The sequence below is a fragment of the Ranitomeya imitator genome, chromosome 2 (genome assembly GCF_032444005.1).
Source record: "Ranitomeya imitator isolate aRanImi1 chromosome 2, aRanImi1.pri, whole genome shotgun sequence".
NCBI lineage: Eukaryota > Metazoa > Chordata > Amphibia > Anura > Dendrobatidae > Ranitomeya > Ranitomeya imitator.
The window spans coordinates 838,708,183-838,724,926 of NC_091283.1; the positions used below are offsets into that span (position 1 = coordinate 838,708,183).

The following is a 16,744-nucleotide window of genomic DNA, read 5'->3' on the forward strand; positions in this document are numbered from 1 at the left end:
GCCACGTATTATATAGCACAGCCACGTAGTATATTGCCCAGCCACGTAGTATATAGCACAGAGACGTAGTATATAACACAGCCCATGCAGTATATAACACAGGCCACGTAGTATAGAGCACAGCGATGTAGTATATTGCCCAGCCACGTAATAGATACTACAGCCACGTAGTATATAGCACAGAGACGTAGTATATAACACAGTCCATGCAGTATCTAACACAGCCCACGTAATATATAGCAATGTGGGCACCATATCCCTGTTAAAAAAAAGAATTAAAATAAAAAATAGTTATATACTCACTTTCCGTCGGCCCCCAGATCCAGGCAAGGCGTTTAGCGACGCTCCGGTCCCAAGAATGCATCGCGGTCTCGCGAGATGATGACGTAGCGGTCTCAACTGCTACGTCATCATCTCTCGAAACCGCAATGCATGGACCGGGGCATCGCGAGGAGCAGCGGGAAATGCGACGGAAGGTGAGTATATAATGATTTTTTATTTTGTTTATTATTTTTAACATTAGATCTTTTTACTATTGATGCTGCATCAATAGTAAAAAGTTAGTCACACAGGGTTAATAGCAGCGTTAACGGACTGCGTTATACCGCAGCATAGCGTGGTGTAACGCAGCCATTAACCCTGTGTGAGTGCTGACTGGAGGGGGCACTGACAGAGAGTAGGAAGGAGCGAATTCGCGGCTGGACTGTGCCCGTCGCTGATTGGTCACGACCATCAACTACTATTATACTGATCCCTATGTACAAGAATATAACTACTATACTACTGCCCCTATGTACAAGAATATAACTACTATAATACTGCCCCTATGTACAAGAATATAACTACTATAATACTGCTCCTATGTACAAGAATATAACTACTATAATACTGCCCCTATATACAAGAATATAACTACTATAATACTGCTCCTATGTACAAGAATATAACTATTATAATACTGCTCCTATGTACAAGGATATAACTACCATAATACTGCCCCTATGTACAAGGATATAACTACTATAATACTGCTCCTAAGTACAAGAATATAACTACTATAATACTGCCCCTATGTACAAGAATATGACTACTATAATACTGCCCCTATGTACAAGAATATAACTACTATAATACTGCTCCTATATACAAGAATATAACTACTATAATACTGCTCCTATGTACAAGAATATAACTACTATATTACTGCTCCTATGTACAAGAATATAACTACTATTATTATTATTATTATTATTATTTATTTTTTATAGCACCATTGATTCCATAATACTGCCTCTACGTACAAGAATATAACTACTATAATACTGTCCCTATGTACAAGAATATAACTACTATAATAATGCCTCGTATGTACAAGAATATAACTACTATAATACTTCCCCTATGTACAAGGATATAACTACTATAATACTGTCCCTATGTACAAGAATATAATTACTATAATACTGCTCCTATGTACAAGAATATAACTATTATAATACTGCTTCTATGTACAAGAATATAACTACTATAATACTGCTTCCTATATACAATAATATAACTACTATAATACTGCTCCTATGTACAAGAATATAACTACTATAATACTGCCCCTATGTACAAAACTATAACTACTATAATACTGCTCCTATGTACAAGAATATAACTACTATAATACTGCTTCCTATATACAAGAATATAACTACTATAATACTGCCCCCTATGTAGAAGAATATAACTACTATAATACTGCCCCTATGTACAGGAATATAACTACTATAATACTGCTCCTATGTACAAAAATATAACTACTATAATACTGCCACTATGTACAAGAATATAACTACTATAATACTGCCACTATGTACAAGAATATAACTACTATAATACTGCCCCTATGTACAAAAATATAACTACTATAATACTGCTCCTATGTACAGGATTATAACTACTATAATACTGCTCCTATGTACAGGAATATAACTACTATAATACTGCTCCTATGTACAAGGATATAACTACTATAATACTGCTCCCTATGTACAGGAATACAACTACTATAATACTGCCCCCTATGTACAAGAATATAACTACTATAATACTGCCCCTATGTACAGGAATATAACTACTATAATACTGCCCCTATGTATCAGAATATAACTACTATAATACTGCTCCTATGTACAAGAATATAACTACTATAATACTGCCCCTATGTACAAGAATATAACTACTATAATACTGCCCCTATGTACAAAAATATAACTACTATAATACTGCCCCTATGTACAAGGATATAACTACTATAATACTGCTCCTATGTACAAGGATATAACTACTATAATACTGCTCCCTATGTACAGGAATATAACTACTATAATACTGCCCCCTATGTACAAGAATATAACTACTATAATACTGCCCCTATGTACAGGAATATAACTACTATAATACTGCCCCTATGTATCAGAATATAACTACTATAATACTGCTCCTATGTACAAGAATATAACTACTATAATACTGCCCCTATGTACAAGAATATAACTACTATAATACTGCCCCTATGTACAAAAATATAACTACTATAATACTGCTCCTATGTACAGGATTATAACTACTATAATACTGCTCCTATGTACAGGAATATAACTACTATAATACTGCTCCCTATGTACAGGAATATAACTACTATAATACTGCCCCCTATGTACAAGAATATAACTACTATAATACTGCCCCTATGTACAGGAATATAACTACTATAATACTGCCCCTATGTATCAGAATATAACTACTATAATACTGCTCCTATGTACAAGAATATAACTACTATAATACTGCCCCTATGTACAAGAATATAACTACTATAATACTGCTCCTATGTACAAGAATATAACTACTATAATACTGCCCCTATGTACAAGAATATAACTACTATAATACTGCCCCTATGTACAAGAATATAACTACTATAATACTGCCCATATCTACAAGAATACAGCTGCTGTAATACTGCCTTGAATGATAAAACCTGTTATAATATTCCTCCTTATTTGCAGATTTATGGTCCCATGTCTGATTATAATATGTACATGTGGGAGATATAATGTGTGTGATACTTTTTGTCACTCTTTGTGTTATAGTTCCATCGTTAATATAAAGGTCTTCTCTTCTTCAGGCGACCTCCGGTGGACGTGCCAGCTACTTTGTGTCTTATAAGCGTGAATCTTTTGCTCAGATAAAGCTTCCTAAATATTCTCTTCCAAAGGTAACGTACTAATTGCACGCTCCAATACTGTGTATAATGTGGATGTCCCTGGTAATATCTGCGTGGTGTTGATCACTCTTTGACCGGTGATCGCCTTCTTCTCTAATGGCAGGACATGCATATCATTAGCACTGATGAAAAACAGGTGTTTGCTGCCGTCCAAGAGTGGAACCAAAATGAGACCTATAACCTGTATATCTCGGACACGAGAGGCGTCTATTTCACCCTCGCCCTGGAAAATGTCAAGAGCAGCCGTGGCCTCGAGGGGAACATCGTCATTGACCTTTATGAGGTATTGCTTGGATTGCTTTGGTTAGAATTGGTTGTATTTGCTGTGGGAAATCGGAGGGTGGAGTTGTTTTTCCAAACAGTCAAGATGGCTTGTACCTTCTTGGCTTATTTAACATCCGACAAGCCACCTCTTTTGGCGCATGCACCGTGAGCAGAAGACCAAGGCCAGGACAACTCACCTGCACCAGCTGTGGTTGGAGGTCACCCCTAATGATGTACTTGTCCTGAGAGGTAACAATCAAGCCTAGAAGAGAGCCAGCCATGGAGGCACTTAGCCATGTAGTATATGATGGGCACCACATATTGCTCCATATATAATGGGCCCCCAATAATGCTCGATATATAATTGGCCCCATAAGATGCTCCATATATAATGGGCCCCCTATAATGCTCGATATATAATTGGCCTCATAAGATGCTCCATATATAACTAGACCCATAATATGCTCCATATGTAATTGGCCCCATATACTGCTCTATATGTAACTGGTCCCATAAGATGATCCAAACATTAAAAAAGTGAAATACTCACTTCTCCTCTCTGGCCGCTGCTCTGCTCCGGACTCCTCAGCGTCGGCGTCTTCCAGCTCTCTGCACTGTGACTGTTTAGGCAGAGGGCTCCCAGTACTGACGTCATCGCGCCCTCTGACCTGAAACATCATAGTCAGAGGACACAGAAGACGCTGCAGCGATGGAACATGGAGAGGTAAGTATCGCAAGTGTCGGGACCCGGAGCAAGTAAGGGAGCCCACTCAGGTGCCAGCACTGGCACAGGCACTGGGCCCTCAAAGGGCGCTGGTGTCTCCGATGGCGAGTGGGCTCCCCGCCTGCTCAGGGCCATGGCACTTGCCCAGGTGCTGATGCCAACCCTGGGCACATGCCTTGGATATGTTTTATTGTGCCCTAGATCTCTTGGTATCAGAAATAAACAAATTTAAGAGCCACAGTCAGCATGGTTGATGCCTAAAAGCCACCACACATTGATTATCCCAGATGATGATAAGTTTCTTCTGGCAGTCATATCAGTGGAGCCACCCTAAGGCCGAAGTCACTCTAGAGCATAATATGGACGAGTGCTGTGCGATAAAAAATCGCATAGCACTCGGACCAATGTTAATCTGTGGGGTCGCTCCTATCATCTGTTATTTTCTCAGCTGTATTATACGTGCAGTATTATACGTTCGAGAGAAATCGCAGCATGCTGCGATTGTCAGCGTATCTCGGCCGAGAATCGTCAATGCAAGTCTACGGTTACGAGAAAAACTATATGGAACACTATATGGGTCCTTTTCTGTATGGAGCAATATATGGGGCTCATTATACTGTATGTGGCATTATACGTGGCCCATTATTCTGTATGGAACATTATATGGGGCTCATTATACTGTATGGAGCAATGAATGGGGTTCGTTATACTGTATGGAGGACTATGTGATGCCCATAATTCTCTATGTAGCAATATATGGGGCTTATTATTCTGTATGGAGGACTATGAAGTGCCCATAATTCTGTATGGAGCAATATATGGGGCTCATTATTCTGTATGGAACATTATATGGGGCTCATTATACTGTATGGAGCAATATATGGGGTTCAATATACTGTATGGAGGAATATGTGGTGCCCATAATTCTCTATGTAGCAATATATGGGGCTTATTATTCTGTATGGAGGACTATGTTGTGCCCATAATTCTGTATGGAGCATTATATGTGGCCCATTATTCTATATGGAGCAATATATGTGGCCCATTATCCTTTGTGGAGCAATATATGGGGCCCATTATTCTGTATGGAGCATTATATGTGGCCCATTATTCTGTATGGAACATTATATGGGGCTCATCATACTGTATGGAGCAATGTATGGGGTTTGTTATACTGTATGGAGGACTATGTGGTGCCCATAATTCTCTGTGTAGCAATATATGGGGCTTATTATTCTGTATGGAGGACTATGTTGTGCCCATAATTCTGTATGAAGCAATAAATGGGGCTCATTATTCTGTATGGAGCATTATATGTGGCCCATTATTCTATATGGAGCAATATATGGGGCCCATTATTCTGTATGGAGCATTATATGTGGCCCATTATTCTGTATGGAACATTATATGGGGCTCAGTATTCTGTATGGAGCATTATATGGGGCTCATTATTCTGTATGGATTAATGTATGGGGTTCAGTATTCTGTATGGAGCATTATATGTGGCCCATTATTCTGTATGGAGCAGTATATGGGGCTCAGTATTCTGTATGGAGCATTATATGGGGCTCATTATTCTGTATGGAGCATTATATGGGGCTCAGTATTCTGTATGGAGCATTATATGGGGCTCATTATTCTGTATGGATCACTATATGGGGCTCAGTATTCTGTATGGAGCATTATATGGGGCTCAGTATTCTGTATGGAGCATTATATGGGGCTCATTATTCTGCATGGAGCAGTATATGGGGCTCAGTATTCTGTATGGAGCACTATATGGGGCTCATTATTCTGTATGGAGCAATATATGGGGCTCATTGTTCTGTATGGAGCATTATATGGGGCTGGTGCCGGCCCTGCATGAGCCTTTAGTGCTAGCTGCAAGGAAACACTTACTGTACATACTGTATATAGAGTTGTTCCCCCAGGAGAAGAACTTGTCTAGTTGTTCTCAATTATTATTATTATTTATTATTATAGCACCATTTATTCCATGGCGCTTTACAATTATGTTGGCTTTATTGGCTTCTACGTTGGTCCTTAGTCCTCTGTTGCCATGTTTCATCACATATTTAATCATCTAGTCCCTTGCGGATGACACAGGGCTGAGGTTGAGAATTAAAAGGTTCTACAAGAATTTCTGTATATATCCAGAGTCAAGGGGGCCGACCTCCGAGATTCCCACCCGTCAGCAGAAGGGGTTCATGAAACTCCTCAATCCCTTCATTGTTATTCCAAGCAGTGGTGGAGTCATAGAGAAAGGGTCACAGCTTTATAGAAAGCCTAGTGGTCTACTGGGGAGTGGGTCTCCTGGGGATCAGACCCCAATCTGTCACACAATTATGGCTTACCTTGAGAGCAGGCATTACTGGAAGTGTGCAAAACGCTGGTCAGCGATGACGTAGACTGATTCTCGCTTCTTTCTCATCTTGGTTCTCCTGATCTTTCTTCCTAGGTAGCTGGGATAAGTGGAGTATTCTTGGCCAACAAAAAGGTTGATGAGCGTGTGAAGACCTTCATCACGTACAATAAGGGCCGGGAGTGGCGCTTACTGCAGGCACCTGACATTGATTTAAAGGGGAACCCGATCAATTGTATTCTGGTCAGTTCTAAATCCGCTTTATTATTGTTTCCTAAGTGACAACTGAAGATGATTGTCTCGTGAGTTGGGCAGGTCGTATGGACATCATAGAAGGAAGTCAAAACCCTTAAGTCAGCCATAGAGGTCTTGTTCCTCCCTTGTATTTCTCAGATATGTAATCATAGTACTAAACTGATGCACATAAGAATACACTTCCAAAACCAGTATTCCTACATTGCACTGTAGAAACTGTCAGCAACATGCTGTTGCCTGATCTTTTATTCTTATTACGTGTCTCGGTTTATGTTTATCATAACGACGTCCGGCTGCAGATAGAGCAAATGCGACCCTCAGCTTATCAACAGCATTTTATAGAGTATTTTCCTAAAATTGCATTGTGAAAACTGTCAGCAAGATGCTGTTGCCTGATCTTTTATTCTTGTTATGTGTCTCGGTTTACGTTTATCATAACGACGTCCGGCTGCAGATAGAGCAAACCTGACCCTCAGCTTATCAACAGCATTTTATAGAGTATTTTCCTAAAATTGCATTGTGAAAACTGTCAGCAAGATGCTGTTGTCTGATCTTTTATTCTTGTTATGTGTTTCGGTTTATGTTTATCAAAACCATGTCCGACTGCAGATAGGCTGAGGGTCAGGTTTGCTCTATCACAAGAATTTTATAGAGTATTTACCTAAATTGTATTGTGAAAACTGTCAGCAAGATGCTGTTAACTGATCCGTTACACTTTATTTTGAGAATCTATCTGGTTCACTTTTTAGCATAATAATGTCCAGCTGAGAACAGGATGTAGCCTGATTTACTAAGTCAACAGCATTTTATACAGTAAATCCCAATTTTGCTTTGTGGAAACTGTCAAACAAATGCTGTTTACTGATCTTTTATTCTTGTTATGTGTTCTGGTGCCGTTCTTTGTATCCCTCTGCACTTGGGCGCTGGTTCTGTTGTGTTCATTGTCACTTTAGTCCTCCCTGTAGCCGAGCGTTCAGTCCATTAACGTATACATACACAATACCTGTGTCAGGTTGCCATGCTGAATATTATTCTGTCTCTTGGATTTTGATGCCAACTACTCAAATTTGTGATTATTTCATCCTAATTTGTAGCTTGTTTTGCTCTTGGTCATTGTTAGAAAAAAGAAGCTTTGTAGAAACTGTCAGCAAGTTGCTGTTGGCTGATTTGTTTTTGTTACTATGTTTCCCTTTAATAGTTTGGATTACTCCGTCCATAAGATTCTGCAAAGTTTCGGAATTCCGGTTGTAATTTCTGTTTCTTCTCTTACCCTACGTCTCCAGCCTTTCTGCTCCTTACACTTCCACTTGCAGATGTCTGAGAATCCCTATAACTCCGGGAGCATATCCAGCAAAGTGACGGCACCTTGGCTCATTGTTGCCTCAGGTAAGTCAGCAATCTACCGTCTCCCAGGGGCGATCTACAGCAATTATAGCGGATACTATATCCTGCTATCTGTTTGACGCAAATCAAAAACAGGCTAAAAATAATTTTTAAAAAACAACAAAAAAGGCGAAAATGCAGGAATTAATTTAATGGTCCATTATATCCTTAATGCCTGAAATAGATTAGCTCCTGCGCGGGTTATAAATAAGGAAAAAATGGAAACATGTTACTTTGCTGGCAGGATATGATCAATTCAATCCCTAGATGATCTGGGATCCATTGAAACCACTGCATTAAAATCACTATTGATCTCATAATAAATGGGGCAATGGCAGAACCTTTGGATATGAGCAATCTGGAGGTCAATGTGTGTAACAAAGGGGTTTTATAGGATTACAAATTTTTTTTTTTTTTTTTTTAGAAATGGCGCCACCTTTGTCCGTTGGTTGATTATGGTATTACAGCTCAGCCATACATAAAAGCTTATCAGACAAAGTTCGGGTCAATATTTAGGTCTTGTATCTAGTATTTCATTTCATGGCTGCACAATGTGACCGTGTACAACAACGTCAAATGTCATTGTTTCCCACATCACCAGTCAGTCATGGATTTCTGTATAGCCAGAAAATCATTTATCGGGAAAGCAGCGAGGCTTGTGCAGCGGAAGATGTGACATTTGGTGCAGTTAGTAGATGTCAAAACTTGGATGTTTTCAGGGTGAAACATATTTATACGTTTCCCGTCTTTTCGATTTACGAAAGTAAAAAAAAAACACAATTGGCAATGAATAAATTGTTCTGCAGATTTAGCAGATGTCAAATTAGCAGCTGGCTCCTGAGTGTGCAAAGCCACCATCTGGACCATTTATGGTGCTACACTGGTGGCATCTTTTTGGTTTCTCTTCAATTTGCATGCATAATTTTGGTTAAAGTTCACTCTTCCCTTATTATTGTTTCCTATTCCTGCTTTTTCTTTTTATTTACGTTCGCTTTTACTTTTTGTATTCCTTCATTTTTTATTCCTTATTTCTCTCTAATATAAAGAAATGAATTTCTCCTCTTCATCTTCTTTCTTTTCTTCTTCAAATTCTTCCTCCTTTTCTTTTTTCTCTTCTTCATTCTTCATCCTTCTTCTTCCTTTTTCTTCTTGCTTTTCTTTTTTCCCCCCGTTCTTTAATCTTCCTTCTTCTTTTTCTTCTTCCCCCTGTTCTTTCTTCATCTTCGTCTTCTTCTTTTTCTTCTTGCCTGTGTTCTTTCTTCTTCTTCTTCTTCTTTTTCTTCTTCCCCTGTTCTTTCTTCTTCTTTTTCTTCTTCGCCCTGTTCTTTTTTCTTTCTTCTTCCTCTTCTTATTTTTATTCTTCCCTGTTCTTTCTTCTTTCCTCTTCTTCTTTTTCTGCTTCCCCCTGATCTTTCTTCTTCTTTTTCTTCTTCTCCCTGTTCTTTCTACTTTCTTCATCTTCTTCTTTTTCTTCTTCCTTGTTCTTTCTTCTTCTTCTTTTTCTTCTTCCTTCTGATCATTCTTCTTTTTCTTCCTCCCTGTTCTTTCTTCTTCTTCTTTTTCTTCTTCCCCCTGGTCTTTCTTCTTACTTCTTCTACCCTGTTCTTTCTTCTTTTTCATCTTCTTCTTTTTCTTCTTCCACCTGTTCTTTCTTCTTTCTTTTTCTTCTTTTTCTTCTTCCCCCTGATCTTTCTTCTTTCTTCTTCTTCTTCTTCTTCTTCTTCTTCTTCTTCTTCTTTTTCTTCTTCCCCCGGTCTTTTGTCTTCCTTTTTCTTTTTTTTCCTTCTTCCCCCTGTCCTTTCTTCTTTCTTCTTTTTTCCTTCTTCCCCCTGTTCTTTCTTCTTCCTCTTTTTTATCTTCTCCTTTCACTTCCTCCTCTTCTCCTTTTACTTCCTCTTTGCTTTCCTCTCTTCTTTGTCTTCTTTTTCTCCTTCGTGCACTTACTTTTATTCCTCTTTCATTACTTCTTCCACTTCCTCTCCTTTTTTTTTCTTGCTGCTGTTTCAGTAAAGCATAACTGGTCTTTGTAAACATAATAATGTACTCCGCTGGTCAGATGCTGCAATCATTTTTTCTGGTTTGTTTGTCCAATCTCAGATTATAGAAATTGGTTATTGTCCTGTGGAAAAAAGATCTGTTCCCAGATTTAAACATCTCTCTTCTGAACCTTTTTCGTAGGAAACAAACATTCAGATGCAATGGCAACTTGTGCATAAAGGAAGACAAATTAGTTCCATCTTTACACCTTGATCACATGATGAAATGTTTCCATATATGAGGAAGACCAGTTAATCAATATATAGAATATGGAATAAGGCTGATATAACAATCTGTATCTTTCGCAGGAAATGTCGGAGCGGAGCTCTCATCAACGGATACCAATATGTACATCTCCTCCGATGGTGGAAACACATGGAAACATGTATGTGAATAAATTCTATACGGTAACAGATTATTACAATGCAAATGTGTTTCATAAATTGTGTAATAGTAATATAAAAGTATGGAAGGCAAATAAAAAAGAACAAGATAGAGAAGAAAAGAAAGGAACAATTAAAATGAGAACACAGAAAATAAAAAAGAAGAGAAGGTAGAAGAGAAAGAGAAGGAAGGAAGAAAATGGAAGAAGAACAAATAAAAAGCAGAGGAAGAATTAGAAGAGCAAAAAATAGAAGAAGCAGAGGAAGAAGAGACAAACAAGAAAAAGTAAGAGAAAAGGAGGAGAAAATAAAGTAAAGCAAAATAGAAGAAAAGCAAAAAAGAGGGAAAAGAATAGGAAAAGGAGGGAGAAGACGAGGTAGAGGAATATGAGAATGAAAACTAGGAGAAAAGCAAGGTGAAGGTGGAGTAGGAAAAAGTAGAGGAAGCAGAAGATGAAGTGAAAGAAAAGGAAAAAATGTAGCAGAAAAGGAGGAAGGGAAGGCATGAAAAAATAAAAGAAGGTAGAAAGGGAAAAAAAGAGAAGGAAGATGAAGAATCAAAATAGGAAAAAATGTATAAGAGAAAAAATTAGGAGAAATGAAAAAAGAGGAAACAATGAGTTAGAAAAAAAAAGATGAAAATGAAAAGGAAAAAAAATAATATCTGAGTCCCTCTTCCATCAAAATTTTTGTCAGTTCTTGCTTCCCTCTAAATTACTCTGAAATTTCCAATTTGTTAATACAAATTTCAGTTTTGGTTTACTAGAATTATTATTTTTATGTAAATCCTTTTGAAATGTTGCCTTATATACAAGTCATTATACTGGGAAAAATGTTTCTTAACATTTTTATTCTGATAAAGCGCAATTTCTCGTTGGTTTGGAATGTTTTATTGTCAGTCAGTGGATTAAAATTGTGACCCCATTGTTCTCAGCAGCGATCTGGGGGTCAGAGATGCTCCCAGGGGTCTTCCCCATCCTGTTCTCCTTCCAATCAGCACTTTTTCCATCCACTTCAAAATTTTCACTGCTCCCCCCCCCCCAGACCTCCTTGTAGGGTCTGCCAGAAAAATGCTCTGCTTTCCCACTAGTATGCGAGTATTAGGAATTGGTCGGTTTGGGTAACGAGCATCTAGAGTATGCTCATTCCCATCAGTCATAAATCAGCGACAAATCACAAGGAACATTGTGTGTGTTACTGGCAGATTTAATTACACATTTATCCCTGGTCATTATAAACCTTGTAGAAGATGGCATCCAAAGTGAAAAAATTGCACTAGAAGGAGCACAATACAGATTTAAAAATCCGCTCCGTATTATTCCTTTTGTGTGAATGGGGTTTTGACAACCTCAATCTTTTAATCTGTACTGGAATATTACCATCGTCCAACATTGATTGTATGGAAAAAAAACCAAAACCTAACGATGGCGGTGGGGAAGCGTCCTGTTTACAGCCAGAAAGAAATTCTGTTGAAACCTGCAAGTGCATATTAAAAGGAAAAAAATCTTGTAGGTTCGCTCATCAATCTTTCTTATACGATCATGTCCTGTACTTATTGCACCTGACAATCCGATCACTAATTCAGCTGCAGCAGTTTATAGTTAATGACTATCGGATCAATACGGCTCTTCTTAATTAAATGCTGCGCGTAAGAAAGCCTGGCGGTACAAGAGCTCGCAGCGTATTAGTCACACAATATTATCATTACTCATGTTACTTTGATACTTTTACTATAGCATCGCTAGCATTCATTATTACATTGCTTTTTATTAATATTGTTCCTTTTTTTTTCCCTGTTTCCCACAGATTTTTGAAGAAGAATACAATATCTGGTTTTTAGACTGGGGTGGAGCCTTGGTAGCGATGAAGCACACCTCTCTGCCTGTGCGCCAGTTGTGGTAAGAAAAAGGTTTCTCGTTTATTTAGAATGTTTGAAAAATAAATACTTTTTATTCTGAGCTAACAATGAATATAGTGTCTAATGTGATACATGGCTGATTCCTGACTACGGGAGCAGCCGCAGCTACAGGGAGAATATGGGCCCTGCAAGCGTCACATATACCGACCTGTACGGGGGATTGTTGCGAGCAAACCCTGGGATTTTATGCAGAGGTAATTGTGCATGAGAGAAGCTGTAACATCACTTATTGTGAATGGTGGATCCCGTGTTATCTGCTGTATATTGAGGTGTTATCAGTCATTGTACTAGATGAAAGCTATTTCTAACGAAGAAAAACATCCAAGCCCGGCTATGTTTTCACAAAACCTCCATTATGTCTGCCAAAAACATCGAGGGGTTATGTCTGTCTTATGTCTGATGGGACCATGGTGGAACTTTTGAGCCATAAATCTAAAAGGTGCAAAGCCAAAACTGGTCATCACCATTACCACACCCTTCCCACAGTGAGGCATGGTGGTGGCAGCATTGTGCTTTCGGGATGTTTTTCAGCAGCTGGAACTGAGGCTTTAATCAAGGTGAATGTGTTATGTCTGATGGGACCATGGTGGAACTTTTTAGCCATAAACCTAAAAGGTGCAAAGCCAAAACTGGTCATCACCATTACCACACCCTTCCCACAGTGAGGCATGGTGGTGGCAGCTTGTGCTTTCGGGATGTTTTTCAGCAGCTGGAACTGAGGCTTTAATCAAGGTGAATGTGTTATGTCTGATGGGACCATGGTGGAACTTTTTAGCCATAAACCTAAAAGGTGCAAAGCCAAAACTGGTCATCACCATTACCACACCCTTCCCACAGTGAGGCATGGTGGTGGCAGCATTGTGCTTTCGGGATGTTTTTCAGCAGGCTGGAACTGAGGCTTTAATAAAAGTGAAGGGAGTTATGGAAAGTTCAAATATCAGTCAATTTATCAATAAAATCTTCAGGCCACTGCTAAAAAGTTGAAGATGAGCCGCAGTTTCATCATTTACCACGACAATTACCCTAAGCGATCTCCAAATCACCAACAGAACCAGAAGAAGAGCAATGTTTTGGAATGGCCCATCCCAACCAAACATGAATTCAATAGAAATTCTGTGGGAGTCCCCCCACAATCTGATAAGTGTGGGGATCGGGCAAAGACCACCAATTCTACATGTGCCACGCTGACAGACTCCAACCCAAAAAAAGACTAAAAGATGCCAGAAATTCAAAGGTTACTTTAGCAAAGTATTAGTTTAAGGGTGTTCAGATAAAAGTATATGCAACCACATTATTTTAGTTCTTTGTTTTTTTTCTTCGAAAAATTAGTTTTTTTTCATTGTATTTGTACAGATTATGGTCGACATTGAAGGTGGAGAAAGTTCTGAAATGATTCTTATTGGTAGGATTGTTTTTTATATGACTAGAGCATTTTAACAGGCGTGTGTAGACTTTTTATATTCACTGTTATAGAGGTGTTCTCTGTCCTGTATTATGGCTTCATACGTCGGAGGTTGTGCGTGAAACCTTATGTGTGTCCTATTTTTGTCAGTGTTTTTCCACTTTTTATGGTGAATGATTACCATGCTTCAGCACTTTTTTCCTCCTCACGATCTGCTAAGGCATCAATTAAAGTAAATGTTCAAATGTACAGTTCCTAAAAAGCCAAGCTTCGGAAGATGTAACTTAGGAATCAATAAGCTTTTATGTGTCCGCGTCCTTTGATTTGCTGCAGAAAGTCTGAGGGACGAGCAACAACAACAAAAAAAGGCACTGAGTACAAAGTGAATCCTGGTATTACTGGGATCGTTCTAGCCAGGTTCTACATGACTCTCTGATAATGATCTCGCTCTGATGCCGGTGGAGCCCACAACCTCCGGAAGAGCTACAACCTCCGGTGGTGAACATTAAAGGGAGAAACTTCTGAAAGATACTGTATTTATTTTCCCCCAGGCTCAGCTTTGATGAGGGACGGTCGTGGAGTAAGTACGGCTTTACATCTTCTCCCTTGTTTGTGGATGGGGCATTGGTGGAACCAGGAATAGAAAATCAAGTAATGACGTGAGTATAAAAGGCGCTTTGGTCGTGTCTTTTTGTATACGTTTTTTGCTTTATAGGATATATAAATATGTGTTTCGCTTTGTTGCAGTCTTCATAGTGCAGGAAATGGTGCCGCCTTCGCTTTAATTCAGGGTTACGCCCCCGCTTAGCCATCCTACTCTATGCTGGTTAATGAGTTTCTGTTCTTCATGGTCTGAAGATCACAGGATCACGTCTCAATGACCAGAAATGTGATTGTGAAAGCTTTCACTGTACAATTTCTTTTCAACAAGAGCTGTCACACCCCCGAGGAGCCTTATACATGGATCCTATTATTAGAGCCAAAGTTAAAGATTCATTGGGCATCGTACAGTTACATTTTCTACTATTAAAGTGATTTTCTACTAATATTTGATCCCCTTTCATATGTTCTGATTCTTCAAACAATCTCTTTTTTAATGCGCTTCTTCTATAAGTGCTCCTCATTGTGGGTCATGTCATCCTTTGTTGGCCTGTAGGTACTGCTCCTTACTTCTAGGCTGCCCCAGTTTTCAGCACAGGATTCGGACGGCATGAGAAGAGATTATGTCTCTGCTCCTGTTAGGGGTAACAGCTTCCTTTAAATGATTGACAGCTTGGGCGATCACGCAAGTTCAGATCAGTCTTCACGGATCCTGCTGATGCTTTAGAGCACCAGCCCCTTCAATTGTAATGTGCTTGGCTGGCACTTGCTGTCCAACTCATCGTCAGGGTTAGTCTGTGCCGTGCATCAGCAATCTCAGGTGCCGGACTTCCCTGTCCTTTGCTCTGACCCTGCTCATGCTTTGGCCTCTGCAATTGACAAATGTATCACCTTGCTTTCTAATGACAATCACATTGCAGCGGTTGTTAATTGAAGGGGCTGGCACTCTAAAGCATCAGCAGGGTCAGTGCAGGACAGTGAAGGCCGCCATCTGAGCTTGCATACTCAGACACCCAAACCATCATTTACAGTCAGCTGCGCCATCACCAGCAGCAGATTGGCTGCTCTTCTCATTCTTGTGCCCGGATGAGGGACAAATCGGACATAACAGACAGGAAGTAGTGCCCGTATGTCAACCAAGGATCCACACCAAGGTGCACTCAAAGAGCAAGTGCTGGTAAATAAAATATATTAGAAAACAGATTGTTATGAGAAGTTAGGACATATGAAAGGGGGAGAAATAGTAATGAGTTAGAAGGTATGAAAAAACCATTAAGTAGAGCAATTTCTCCAGCGGCCATGTCAGCGCCCACCAGATGAGAGCCCTGCAAACCTCCTCCCATTGGTTGGTTTGCGGGACCCCCATCCAGAGGCTATGTAACTCTGATGTGGCCTTTGAACCTCAGTCCTGGGAATTTATTCATTCATGGTTAGTACAAAGCCTCGGTTCAGTTGTGAATTATGTTAAAGAGGGTTGTCTGGTGGAAATAAGTTGACACCTATTGTAGAGACACAGGGTCAGTGGGTGCTTTTGTCTTCTGGCCAAGCTGTCTTTTGAAAGCCTGCATGGCCCAGGGCTCAGTGTAGACAACACAGGGTGAGGATAAAACAGTGTGCCAATAATTTATTGGACCACCAACACACAATAACATACAGGACAGTCCCAGCAAATACCCAAGATGGTGCAGATTATAGAGCCTCACCCTTCCGCTGACTTGTCGGGTTTATAACTGCTTCCAGGGCCGACTACCCCCACCTGTGGCTCCCCGCTTTTGGTGGACTCCCACAGTGAGAAGGTAATAATAAGCTTAGGAAGCTGACTGAGAGCAGTATGTGGCCAGGTGAACCGATTGTCCCAACCTGAACTCTTCAAGATGTCTCTGAGGTTTCAGTGATGGTCAAGGAAGCAGTCCTGTGTTCTTCCAGCTGGGGCCATGGTCCCTTAAGCTGACATTTTGTAGAGTCTCTTCGAATAGAGGAAAAAGTCTCCTTATATACTTCACAACTGTTCTTCAACCAGCATCCAGAGTCAAGAGAAAGGTGTGAATGAGGTTAACTCACATTGTTCGATTATGTAATCTACTAGTTGGCCCGTGCAAAATTTTCACACATTGGTTGTCGGGGCACAGGCAATTTCAG

At 39.7% G+C, this 16,744-nt stretch overlaps 1 protein-coding gene across 1 annotated transcript in view; it reads left to right on the top strand.

Moving 5' to 3' along the window:
• SORCS3 (sortilin related VPS10 domain containing receptor 3) overlaps positions 1-16,744 on the top strand; it is a 770,211-nt gene that overhangs the window by 615,330 nt on the left and 138,137 nt on the right. The window contains exons 8-14 of the mRNA XM_069754246.1: positions 3,179-3,268; positions 3,381-3,560; positions 6,724-6,870; positions 8,166-8,268; positions 10,611-10,687; positions 12,492-12,583; positions 14,557-14,664. Coding sequence (XP_069610347.1) covers positions 3,179-3,268; positions 3,381-3,560; positions 6,724-6,870; positions 8,166-8,268; positions 10,611-10,687; positions 12,492-12,583; positions 14,557-14,664 — 797 coding nt within the window. The remainder of the gene's footprint in view (positions 1-3,178; positions 3,269-3,380; positions 3,561-6,723; positions 6,871-8,165; positions 8,269-10,610; positions 10,688-12,491; positions 12,584-14,556; positions 14,665-16,744) is intronic.